Source organism: Leptodactylus fuscus, chromosome 2, assembly GCF_031893055.1.
Source record: "Leptodactylus fuscus isolate aLepFus1 chromosome 2, aLepFus1.hap2, whole genome shotgun sequence".
Taxonomy (NCBI): domain Eukaryota; kingdom Metazoa; phylum Chordata; class Amphibia; order Anura; family Leptodactylidae; genus Leptodactylus; species Leptodactylus fuscus.
In genome coordinates this window covers 141,660,576-141,673,901 of record NC_134266.1, presented here as the reverse complement: position 1 = coordinate 141,673,901, position 13,326 = coordinate 141,660,576, and the positions used below count along the sequence as shown (strand labels likewise).

Here is a 13,326-nt window from a genome sequence, read left to right as displayed (position 1 = left end):
CCCCCCCTGCCCAAACTACTGCCACTGAGGGACCTAGTGTCATCAGGAGGCCTGACAATTGCTGTGTATCCCACTTAGTTTTGGTGTGGTACACACCGGTGAAACCTGGATTAAGTGTGTATAGGCTGACAATTTCAGTGTATTCCACTTAGTTTATTCCACACCGTGGAAAGCTGGGTTTAGCGGATATAGCCTGGCTTAATTGCTGTGTATCCCACTTTGGCGTTTGTGGGTACACAAAGCTGGATTGAGAGTCTCCCTGCAGTGTAGCTCTTAAAGAGCTGTTGCTCTTCTTTTGATTTCCTGCCTAGCAGAATCTAAAACCTATCTAGCCCTCAGCAGATGTCTCTCTAAGTGCAAGCCGCAAATGAATCGGAGATGAGCCGCCTGTTCTTTTGAATCAGAGGTCACATGTCCTCAGCAGCCAATGGCTTTTATCTAGTTTTTTTCATGCCTCCGTTGTCGTAGTTCCTGTCCCAGGGGAAATCTAATTTTAAGAGCATTTGCCACTCGGTGTTCGTATCAAATATGGCGAACAGCGTGATGTCCGATCGGACATCTATTCGATAGAACGCTGTTCGCTCAGCTCTACTGATGACCCTATCAGGATAGCTCATTACTTACAGAAAAAAAATAAAAATAAACCACACGCAGACAGAAAGGATCATGTCTGTTGGTCCCATCATATCATCTTTCTTGCCAATCCATGTTGGCTCTTGCTATTCACACGACTGCCCTACCCCCTTCCCTCATTTTGTCCTGTATAGAGAAGCTACCATAACCATGAAAATATACTGTTGTCCACACCAGTAGTGCCCACAGCTATTGATGTTCTAGTCTGAAAGAAAACAGGAGGACCAGAGAACAGAGATAGAATAAAACAGGACCACAGAATCTGGAGATTCACATCAAACAGCTGTTAACTACCCCCTTACTGCCAATACACAGTGTCTATGGGATGAACTTTACCTATTTCTAGAGTGATTAAATATTTTACAGACAGTTTTCTATATGAAATAAATCAGCTTAATAAACTAACCTTAAACATTGAAACTCTCCCCTGCACAATTTATAAAAAAAAAAAAAAAAAAAAAAAAAAAAAGGAAGAAAATGCAAGCCTTTATTTCTTACCTAGAACAAAGCCAATCTGGATAGCCTTTTCTTTAACTTGAGCATCAGACTCCGCTATATAGGAACAGCGTCTGCTAAAAGAATATGCCAGCACAGAGGCAACTTTGACACCATGGTCCATTAATGCTTGAAAGCAGTGATGCAGCAGATGCCTGTAGGAAAACAATGGGATAGGGAATGAAGAAAATACATTTTTAAACTAAATATTTACATAAAAAGCTGTAAGTCAACTGAATTCAAGAACTGCTGTGTGCAAGACTTAAAGATGACGTACAGCATGGGTTAAAAAATAAAGAACTGCTTCAGCAACTCCCAATCACTGGCTTTCGGGGCACCCTGACACATAGGAAATGGCCAGTCACTGGCCGCAGAAGCGACCCGCCTCAGCTTACTGGCTGTTTAGTATTTCCGCTGAGTTGTGAAATAGAGTGCAGTGTAGAACTGGGAAGGTGCAGGGTATCAGTGAGGTAATGTTTATTGAGGGCAGTTTTGACTTTTTTTTAAAAAAAAAATTTTTAAATCAATTATTCCAACAGTTTCCTTAATTGTCAATAATGTACAATGTAAAATAAATACATCTGAAAGCTCATCTACACAAATCATGTATGTGGTTTCAGGTATATAGACAACTTCACACAGCAAAATATAAAAAGATATAATAGATAAGGAGAAACTCAGAAAGTGACTCCATTAGCTGTTGGATGACCCACCTCTTATCTAAAGCACGTAATACTTTTGCAAAAACTTCCAATTCACAGAACTCGCTTCCAAGCTGGCATAGTCTTCCTTGCTGGTAAAGCTAAAACAGAAAAGAATGGCAGATTTAGCAAAACTCAGACTAAACCAAAAGTTCATATTTAGGTCTATGACTACATCAAATATTTTCATAAAAATGGAATCAATCAAAAATGGAACAAAAATTTTTTTTGATGAAGATAACAATGTTAGAGTCACCAGATCCCAGCATATCAACCCAGATTACATATGTTAAGGTCACCCGAATCAAACAGTCCTTTTCCTCTTTTTTAAAATTCAATTTATCTTTTAACGTTAGAGATCTTGAACCATCACTAATGTAATATACTGAAATGACAATGCAAAGCATTGTAAAAATGCTTTAGCTAATACCAAATACATAACTAATATAATGACAAGCATGAGAACCTTGAATAGACCAGCAACCCTACCAAGAATAATGGCATTGTCCATGTGCCATCGGTAAAATGGTGCCTCTCTCAAGATTCACCAAGATATCATTACGGTTAATGACTGTAATCAGTGCAGGCCAACAAGTGTAAAGACCTGACATCTACCATAATAGTATAGCGGATATGGGTCAAAGGGAGTATCCCAAGCATATTAAACCAGCCACACTATTAGATAGATCAGGCTCACCTGAATGCATCGTTCCCCCCACCCACCCAATGTAAATTTGTGGCTTCACTGTTGAGAACTACTACACCCCGCAATACTCTAACATGCAGGCAAGGACAAGAGAACATAGGGCTAAAGTGGGATCTCAGCATTTTTGTAAGCAAATTTCTTGCATTACCAATTACTGTTGCAATTGGTGTTTATGCACCTTACACACCACTTTCTTGAAAGCAAAAGTGGCATGGGAGTTGCGACACATTTACTGGAACAAATTCTCACTGAAATCTATGCCAGCTACAAACTGCCAGCCCTCAGCACAGGTGCGTGGCTCAGTACAGGAGCTGCTGTATGTGCCTACTCTTAACTGAGGCATCTATTCAGCTTCCATTGGGATATGGAGAGTGCTATTTACAAGCTGTGCATGCCGTAGACATTCACTACCATATGGGGATGAATGAAACGTTCAGCAGCCAAGACAGACAGTGTCCCTGTGCAGGAACAGTACATGGGGCACTCTTTACTCCATATCTTATCAAACTTCCCCACAATTGAGGGGAAGTTAGCTCGGTAGAAGCAGTGGTACAGACCCAAACTGTCAAGACAGGGGCACAAAATGTGCAGCAAACTGGTTTAATTTGGAAGGGAAAGAAACAAAAAAACAAAAGGAAAATAAACCTTGACTTCAGGCACAACAACAACATACAGCCTTAATAAATGCCTGCTCGTCTGAGCACTAACTAAACAGAACGGATAACCTAAGGGTATGTTTTTTTACGCTAGCTAGTAGCAGAAAAAAAAAAAAAAAAAAATCAACATGCCCTACCTTGCCGCAGATTCCGCGGCTGAGTCAGCTGTGGCTCAAGACATGCTCGTGATTAGGCCCATTCATTTGGCCTAATCAGGAGTGAAATGCCAATGCACTGCATCGGCATCCCATCACTGGCTAGCCGCATGGAAGTTTGCACAGTGGAAACCATTTTCTGCCCTGTGAACATACCCTAACTACAGTGTTGGCCAAAAGTATTGGCACCCCTGCAATTCTGTCAGATACAATCATTTTCTGGAAGAAAATGAGTATTAAGCACAAACTCTTTGGTATTAAGATCTTCATTTATTTTTCTTGCAATGAAAAAACACAAAAGAGAATGGGTGGAAAAAAAAAAAAAAAAAAAAAAAGTCAAATCATTGATCATTTTACACAAAACTCCAAAAATTGGCCAGACAGAAGTATTGGCCCCCTCAGCCTAATACTTGGTAGCACAACCTTCAGACAAAATAACTGTGAACAACCGCTTCCGGTAACCATCAAGGAGTTTCTTTACAATGCTCTGCTGGAATTTTAGACCATTCTTCTTTGGCAAACTGCTCCAGGTCCCTGAGATGTGAAGGGGGCCTTCTCCAAACTGCCATCAAGAGATCTCTCCACAGGTGTTCTATGGGATTCAGGTCTGGACTCATTGCTGGCCACTTTAGAAGTCTCCAGTGCTTTCTCTCAAACCATTTTCTAGTGCTTTTTGAAGTGTGTTTTGGGTCATTGTCCTGCTGGAAGACCCATGACCTCTGAGGGAGACCCAGCTTTCTCACACTGGGCCCTACATTATGCTGCAACATTTGTTGGTAGTCTTCAGACTTCATAATGCCATGCACACGGTCAAGCAGTCCAGTGACAGAGGCAGCAAAGCAACCCCAAAACATCAGGGAACCTCCGCCATATGTTTGACTGTAGGGACCATGTTCTTTCCTTTGAAGGCCTCTTTTTTTTCCCCTGTAAACTCTATGTTGAGGCCTTTTCCCAAAAAAGCTCTACTTTTGTCTCATCTGACCAGAGAACATTCTTCCAAAACGTTTTTGGCTTTCTCAGGTAAGTTTTGGCAAACTCCAGCCAGGCTTTTTTATGTCTCTGGATACGAAGTGGGGTCTTCCTTCTCTTTTCATTCAGACGCCGACGGATAGCACGGGTTGACACTGTTGTACCCTCAGGCTGCAGGGCAGCTTGAACTTGTTTTGATGTTAGTCGAGGTTCTTTAGCCACCATCCGCACATTCTTGCGTTGAAATCCCTTGTCAATTTTTCTTTTCCGTCCACATCTAGGGAGGTTAGCCACAGTGCCATGGGCTTTAAACTTCTTGATGACACTGCGCACGGTAGACACAGGAACATTCAGGTCTTTGGAGATGGACTTGTAGCCTTGAGATTGCTCATGCTTCCTCACAATTTTGCTTCTCAAGTCCTCAGACAGTTCTTTGGTCTTCTTTCTTTTCTCCATGCTCAATGTGGTACACACAAGAACACACGATAGAGGTTGAGTCAACTGTAATCCATTTCAACTGGCTGCAAGTGTGATTTAGTTATTGCCACCACCTGTTAGGTGCCTCAGGTAAGTAACAGGTGCTGTTAATTACAAAAATTAGAGAAGCATCACATGATTTTTCAAACAGTGCCAATACTTTTGTCCACCCCCTTGTTTTTATGTTTGGTGTGGAATTATATCCAATTTGACTTTTAGACAATTCTTTTTGTGGTTTTCCATTGAACACATAAGATAAGAATACCAAAGAATTTGTGATTGCAATCATTTTCTGGAAGAAAATGAGTATTATCTGACAGACTTGCAAGGGTGCCAATACTGGGTGACACTGTATATATGTGGCTTCCTTCCAGCCACACGAACAACACAGGATCAATATAGTCTCACCGGACTCAGGGTTATAGGACGGAACCACACACTTCCTTTAACCTCATGGAACTTCCATGAACCGCAGGCTCTGCAGCCTTTTATGGGTCAGTAATGAGCCCAGGATCTACTCCAGATCCATCCTGGATCACACATACATCAGAAACCTGGGGCCGATATACCTGGAGTCCAACACTTTGCCTGTTACCTTCTCACACAATGTAATGCAAGTGATGAAATGCCCTCACTCAGGGATTTATGGGCACCCGTAGCCAATGGGTCTCTGTGCAGCTGTCCCTGGTATTGTTCACTCCTATGCAATTTGTAATTGCGATGGTTGCTGGCGATTGGGGTAACGTTTTCTAGTGCAACCTATGGGCAACATATCCTTCAATATATGCCTATACAGCGACATACTTCACAGACTTTCTTTGGACTTGTATGCCAGGAAATCCTCTTAACCCCTTAATGACTGGGAGGTAGGGAGAACACACACACTCACACACACCTTCCCCCCCCCCCCCCAACATTTCTGTAACCCAGTCTTCCAAAACGCATAACTTACTATACTGTTGACATTTTTAATCAGGGCTTGTTCTTTGTATGACGAGTTGTACTTTCATTTGCCAACATTTTGCGGTACATATAATGTTTTGATTAGCCTTCATTTATTATTATTACTACTATTTTTTTGTGTGTGTGTGTGAGGGGGGGGGGGGCGGCATGTGAAATAACACAATTCTTTTTACAGCGTTTGCCCTGCATTAAAAATGACATGGCATATTCGTCCGGTGGATCATTATTTATAATTGTTTTAATTACAAATAAATCATCATTTTCAAAGTGAACAATTTTTCCTGCGGTCACCATATTTTGACATCTATAACTTTTGTTGACATTAAATACTGTTGACCATTGTCAGGGCTCTTTTTGTGGTGCAAGTTGTACTTTTTATTAGTACCAATGTTTGTTATGTATGACTTTATGATCACTGGGGTTTTTTTTTTAATATTTAGGGTATGTTCACAGTTTTTTTTGGCAGGCTGATTTTGAGGCAGAATCCGTAGCAGTAGCACAGAAGAGCCATTGATAAGAGGTCAATTTTAGAGCAAGTTTAGACAATTCTGCTGTACATCTTCTGCAAAATCAATATGTATAACATAAGACATGAAAGTCTGCATGCATTTTTTTTCTACAATATATTTAAATAGGGTTTCAAAACTTCATTTACTAGCATTGTAATCAAATGTGTTATGCCTGATTTTCTAGCATCTGCATGGAAAATGCAAGTCTGAATATTGTTATATGGGAAACTTAGGAATACTCTTAGTTAAAATGTTGTGGTCAAGTAATAATACCTTAATAGCTAAAAGCCGGGTGGTCGTCCTGTCGCCTCACACGCATTGCTAACCAGTGAGTTTGTTTGGCTAAAGTAACCTCAGAACCTACCACATATGCTTACTCGAGTATAGTGAGGGTCTTTCAAGTGTGAAAACAAAACCAAAAAGAAAAAAAAAAAGTTACTGGAAAAACAAAGTTGCAACATGATACTCCAGACAAACCAATTATTGAAAACTTTGTGAGAATATATAAAAGCAGCGATTATTAAAGAGAGTTCACACATTCTGGAAGGGGATGGGGGAGAATGTATTTCCTACACCAACCTTAAAGAGAAAGAGCTGATTGCAGAAACTGAGATTGTGACAAGTTGAAAGTGGCCAAACATGCACTTCCTAGTCAAATCAGTAAATCTGGACCATTGCGCATTTGTGAAAGAATACCCACTTAAATTCTACTCCGCAATCCAAATCAGATTTAAGAAAGATTTCACTTTTTGGAGTCAATTAAACTCGGCCCGTAGTGTAGTATTATTAGTGATATTAAAGAATATTATAATAATACATTTTATTTCTATAGCGCCAACATATTCCGCAGCGCTGTACAATTTGTAGGGTTCAAATACAGACAGATACATTACAAAGAAAGTCATTTCACACAATGGGACTGAGAGCCCTGCTCGCAAGAGCTTACAATCTATGAGGTAGAGGGGGTGACACAAAAGGTAGCAAGAAAATAGTATATAGCAAGTGCGGGCTCACCTTTGAAAGTTGTGTACACACAACTTTACACTGGGAGAGATTGACAGAGGCTCCCTCTCTGTGGTGTGTAGAGCAGCTGGGTTCCTGGCACCCCGTAGGTGCATAAACATGCAATGTAAGACCAACACTGGATCCAAAAATGGAGATCAGAAAGTAAGAACCGCGCTCCTCAGGTAAGTTCAAAAGAATAACTTTATTGAATGGTCTAGGCACAACACGTTTCGGGAGTCAACTCCGCCCTTCCTCAGGTGCAAACAATTCTTAACCGCCGAGCTATCGGCCTGAAAGTTAAAAATTGTTTGCACCTGAGGAAGGGCAGAGTTGACGCCCGAAACGCGTTGTGCCTAGACCATTCAATAAAGTTATTATTTAGTACTTACCTGTGGAGCGCGGTTCTTACTTGCCGATATCCATTTTTGGATCCAGTGTTGGTCTTACATTGCATTTATTGGAGGGATATCACTTCATTGGTAACAGTGGAAAGAAGCTCCCCACTCAATTCAAGGTGTTTTAAACTTCAATATTCAGTAAGACTTCTGGTTTTGCAATTGGTGGACCTGAAGTAGCGTCCTGGAGTGCTTATGTGTTCCAATGATTGGAAAAGAAGAGAAGCCATATGACGGAAAAGAGTTGAAAATGGTGGCCAGTACTGCACAAGAACACCGCACCAAGCAAATGGCGGGAAGAAAAGCTGAAAGGATCAAATCACAACTGGAGCCTTACATCACTGACGAAGTGCAGCTAGGAAAAGGCAGGTCGGCGATGCGCAATCCCCAGCACCTCTCTATTCACGCCCTAGTAAGGACAGAAAATCACTTGGAATAAAGGGGAAGGAGCTTGTTATATTCCCCGCACAGTAATGAGACATCTGCCTGGTAACAAGCTGTATTCATCACAAGACCATGGACTGATATATATATATATATATATATATATATATATATATATATATCCACTGGAAGGAAGGACAACAAGCAGATCTCTAGAAAAACATGAGGCATTGATACAGAAAAAATATTGGAAAAATTGTATAACTTTTCATTTTACATTTTTTCCTTTGGCCTGATGCTGCCCTCCACGCCAAACTGAAGTTACAAGGAACATATCAGTATACCAATACTACACCATACATATACTGTATACCGAAGATTTCCAAAAGGGCACGTAGACATAGGTGGCACTACTCACACAGAGATATATATCTGCACGGGAGACAAAAAAACGCTAAATGTGGTGGTGCTCTAAGTCCAGACCGAAGAAGCATGTGAAAAAAAATAAATAGAAAAAATTGCTTGGCACTCACCAACAGTAGCGTAAAAAGTTTCAACTTTTTACGCTACTGTTGGTGAGTGCCAAGCAATTTTTTCTATTTATTTTTTTTCATATACTGTATACCAACAGCATTACTTCAACTAATGCAGAGCATTTTTCCTACTTCTATAAATGGAAGCCCTGTGCAAGCTCAGGACGTTCAGAGATTCAAAATGCTCAGAAGATGTAAACCAAGAAACCATTATTTACCTTGCCTATCTTGGAGCTAACCTCTAACTCCTCAGATGCACATTTTAAATTGAATTACACCATATTAAAACCAAAGCTCCTAAAAGACCTGGTTGCCTGGCATTGCCCTACCCTTTCTTGGATGGGACATATCCACTTTGTCAAAATAGTTATCTTACCCAGAATTCTGAATTATTTTTTTCTTCACGCCCTCCCCACTCCGGTGTCCTCTGCATCCCTAAATTCTCTACAAACAGATATTTAACTTCACTTTAGCCTAAAAAAAGACAGCGTAAACACCGACATCTGATGCATTTTCATAGGAAAGAATGTGGGCTTACGGTTCTTCATGTTTATAGACATTATACAGCTGCCCAGCTTTCTAAACTCTGCACTATCCATAGTGAACATGACCGTCCCCAATGGGCAACATCGGAATCTACATTAGTGTCCCCAACCTCCTTACAGGTCCTCTTGTGGGCAGGCCCCCAGTCCATGGCCTGCACTCTTCTGGCTGCTGATAAAGTGCCTGACTACACGTTAGGGTCCACTTTCAGTATATACCAATATCCAGTGGTGTGAAAAAGTATTTGTCCTCTTCCTGATTTCTTAAACTTTTGGATGTTTGTCACACGTAAATTTTTCAGATCAAATTTCAGAACAAACTTAAAATATTAGACAAACATAACACAAAATGCAGTTTTTAAATGAAAGTCTTAATTATGAAGGGAAAAAAGTAAATAAAAACCTACAGGACCTTCTGTGAAAAATTAATTGCTCCCCCTCCCCATCTCTTTAAAACATAAGTTAACTGTGTTTTCTCACATCTTTGGGAAGCAGAGTTCAATTCCCCTAGCGACACCCAGGCCCAAATACGGTCACGCCTGATCTCAAGCAAGGAAGAACTTGGATAGGAACTGCCTGACAAAGGGAAAATAGACCAAAAGAAGGAGAATGTAGCAGGACACTGATCCAAAACACACCAGCAAGTACACCTCCGAATGGCTTAAGGAAAAACAAAATTAAGACCTTGGAGTAGTGCAGTCAAAGTCCTGACCTTAATCTGATTGAGATACTGCGGCAGGACCTTTTAAAAAACAAAAAAAGTTAATGTGGGTGAATTACAACTATTCTGGAAATAGATCAAAAGATCATCAGAAGCTAAACATCATGGGGAGATCCAAGGAAGTTCAGGAAAAGTGAGAAAAAGTAATTCAGAACTATAAGGCTCTGGTTTCCACGGAGTAACGCACCGCTCATTTAGACACAAACACATGTCAGAGTGAGGCGCTTCAAAACAGATCCCATTGATTTCAATGGGTGCTGGCTTACGTGCACTACACATTGAAATCAATGGAAGGCTTTATAACCCATTGATTTCAATGGGTAGCATGTTTAAACCCCACAACAACCACTGCAGGCCTACCTTGCCTCAGTTAAGGTCAGTGTTCATTACACCACCATAAGAAAGACTATGCAAACATGGACTGCATGGCAGAATTCTAAAGAACATAAAGGCTCATCCCAGTTTTGGCAGAAAACATCTTGATGATCATCAAGACTTTTGGGAGAAGATTCTATGGACTGATAAGGCAAGAGTTGAACTTTTTTGAAACTGCAAGTCCCATTACATCTGGCATAGAAGCAACACAGCATTTCAGAAAAGGAAAAAAAATCATACGAATAGTAATAAATGGTTGTGGTAGTGTGATGGTCGGGGGCTGTTTTGCTGCTTTAGGACCTGGAAGACTTACGGTGATAAATGGAATGCAATGAATTCGGCTGTCTCCCAACAAATCCTGAAGGAGAATGTAGCAGGACACTGATCCAAAACACACCAGCAAGTACACCTCTGAATGGCTTAAGGAAAAACAAAATTAAGACCCTGGAGTAGTGCAGTCAGAGTCCTGACCTTAATCTGGACCCTTAAAAAAACAAACAAACAAACAAAAAAAAAAATTTGTGGGTGAATGTGGGTGAATTGCAACAATACCGCAAAGACAAGTGGACCAAAATTCCTCCAGCCTGTTGTAAAAGACTCACTGGCAGTTATTGCAAATGCTTGCTTACAGTTGTTGCTAGGTGACCCAACCAGTTAATAATAATAAAAACAGCATTTTTTGTTTACTTGTGTTATGTTTGTCTAATACCTAAATTTGTTTGGTGATCGGAAACATTTAAGTGTGACAAATAATGATATAATAAATGTTATTTATATAGCGCCAACATATTCCGCAGCGCTGTACAATTTGTAGGGTTCAAATACAGACAGATACATAACAAAGAACGTCATTTCACACAATGAGACTGAGGGCCCTGCTCGCAAGAGCTTACAATCTATGAGGTAGAGGGGGTGACACAAGAGGTAGCAGGGGCGGTATTGCTTATACAGTATTCAGACAATTTTGTAATAGAGGTTGCAGCCATTACACAAACAAAACTTTATGAGCTGTCACTAGTGGTGTCCTGTAACATGTGGATGGAGCTTGGACTTGGCTTGGATAAAGTTAGCCTGAAAAGACATCATATCATGTGGGGTAATGTGGGAGCGGGGACAGAGGAGGGTTAAATTTTTGGGATTCTAATTATAGTACGGAAGGGTTTACGTTAGAAATTGTGATAGGCCTGTCTGAAAAGATGCGTCTTTAGTTTGCGTTTGAAACAGTAGAAATTGGGAGTTAATCTGATTGTCCGGGGTAGAGTATTCCAGAGAAGTGGTGCAGCTCGGGAGAAGTCTTGTATACGAGCGTGGGAGGTTCTGATAATAGAGGATGTAAGTGTTAGGTTATTGAGTGAGCGGAGGGCACGGGTTGGGCAGTAGACAGATGAGGGAAGAAATGTAGGGAGGTGCAGCATTATGGAGAGCCTTGTGGATGAGAGTGATAACTTTATATTTTATTCTATAATGAATAGGCAGCCAATGTAACGACTGGCACAGACCAGAGGCATCGCTGTAGCGTCTAGCCTGATAGAGGAGCCTGGCCGCTGCATTCAGAATAGATTGTAGAGAGGAGAGTTTAGTGAGGGGAAGACCGATTAGTAAGGAGTTACAGTAGTCAAAGCAAGAATGAATCAGAGAGACAATAAGTGTCTTTAGTGTATCTCTGGTGAGGAAATGGCGTTTTCTGGAGATGTTTTTGAGGTGGAAGTGACATGAACATGCGAGTGATTCAATATGAGGGGTGAAGGAAAGGTCTGCGTCAAACATGACCCCGAGGCAGCGGGCATACTGCCTAGGAGTTATAGTAAGGCCTGAGACTGCAATGGATATATCAGGGACAGATCTATTAGATGGTGGAAACAGTAGTAGTTCAGTCTTGGAGAGATTTAGTTTCAGATAGACCGAGGACATGATATTAGAGACAGCAGAGAGACAGTCACTGGTGTTCTGTATGAGCGCAGGGGTGATGTCATGGAAAGATGTGTATAATTGGGTGTCATCAGCATAAAGATGGTACCTGAAGCCAAATCTGGTGATGGTTTGTCCAATGGGGGCTGTGTAGAGAGAAAAGAGCAGGGGGCCTAGGACCAAGCCCTGAGGAACCCCAACAGCAAGGGAAAGAGGGGAAGAAAGAGCCTGCAAATGATACACTGAAAGTGCGGTCTGAGAGATAAGAGGAGAACCAGGAGAGCGCAGTGTCGTTGAGGCCGACTGAGCGGAGCATAGTGAGGAGAAGTTGATGGTCAACAGTGTCAAAAGCTGCAGGGAGGTCCAGAAGAATAAGAAGAGAGAAGTCACCATTGGATTTAGCCATTAGGAGCTCATTGGAGACTTTTGTGAGAGCCGTTTCAGTAGAGTGCAGAGCGCGGAAACCAGATTGTAAAGGGTCAAGCAGAGAGTTAGCAGAGAGATAGCGGATTACACGAGAATAGACCAGGCGTTCCAAGAGTTTAGAGATGAAGGGGAGGTTAGAGACAGGTCGATAGTTAGCAGCACAGGATGGGTCCAGGGAGGATTTTTTCAATAGCGGGGTTATAACAGCATGCTTGAAGGAGGATGGGAAGATTCCAGAAGAGAGAGGGTAAATATTTTAGTAAGGTAAGTCGTGACAGCAGGCGACAGAGATTGGAGAAGGTGCGAGGGGAAGGGGTCATTACTGCAGGTAGTAGGGTGAGATGAAGAAAGTAGCTGAGAGACTTCCTCTTCTGTAACAGGTTCAAAAGATGAGAAAAGACAGTCTGAAGTGCGGCTGGTGAGGGGGATCATTACTATGGTAGGTGATGGAATTAATGCCACCTGGGGCAGTTATTTCCTGACGGATCTTATCAATTTTATCATGGAAATACATGGCCAGGTCATCAGCACTAAGGTCTGTGAATGGTGTCTGCACCTTGGGTGTGAGTAAGGAGTGAAAAGTTTCAAAAAGCCTTTTAGGGTTGCTGGAGAGAGAAGAGATGAGGGCGGTGAAAGTCTTGTTTGGTGAAAAATATGGAACGCTTCACGAATTTGCGTGTCATCCAAAAGATTAATAAATCAGGAAGGGGGGCAAATACTTTTTCACACCACTGTACAACAAACCTTTTTTTCCCCTGGCCTTTCACCTGAGG

The 13,326-nt window shown here is 41.4% G+C and overlaps 1 protein-coding gene across 1 annotated transcript in view; it reads right to left on the bottom strand.

The window, feature by feature from the left end:
* The window catches only part of APPBP2 (amyloid beta precursor protein binding protein 2), a 46,620-nt gene that overhangs the window by 20,726 nt on the left and 12,568 nt on the right, over positions 1-13,326 (bottom strand). The window contains exons 2-3 of the mRNA XM_075264771.1: positions 1,842-1,930; positions 1,132-1,283 (exon numbers count right to left, since the gene is read on the bottom strand). Coding sequence (XP_075120872.1) covers positions 1,132-1,283; positions 1,842-1,930 — 241 coding nt within the window. The remainder of the gene's footprint in view (positions 1-1,131; positions 1,284-1,841; positions 1,931-13,326) is intronic.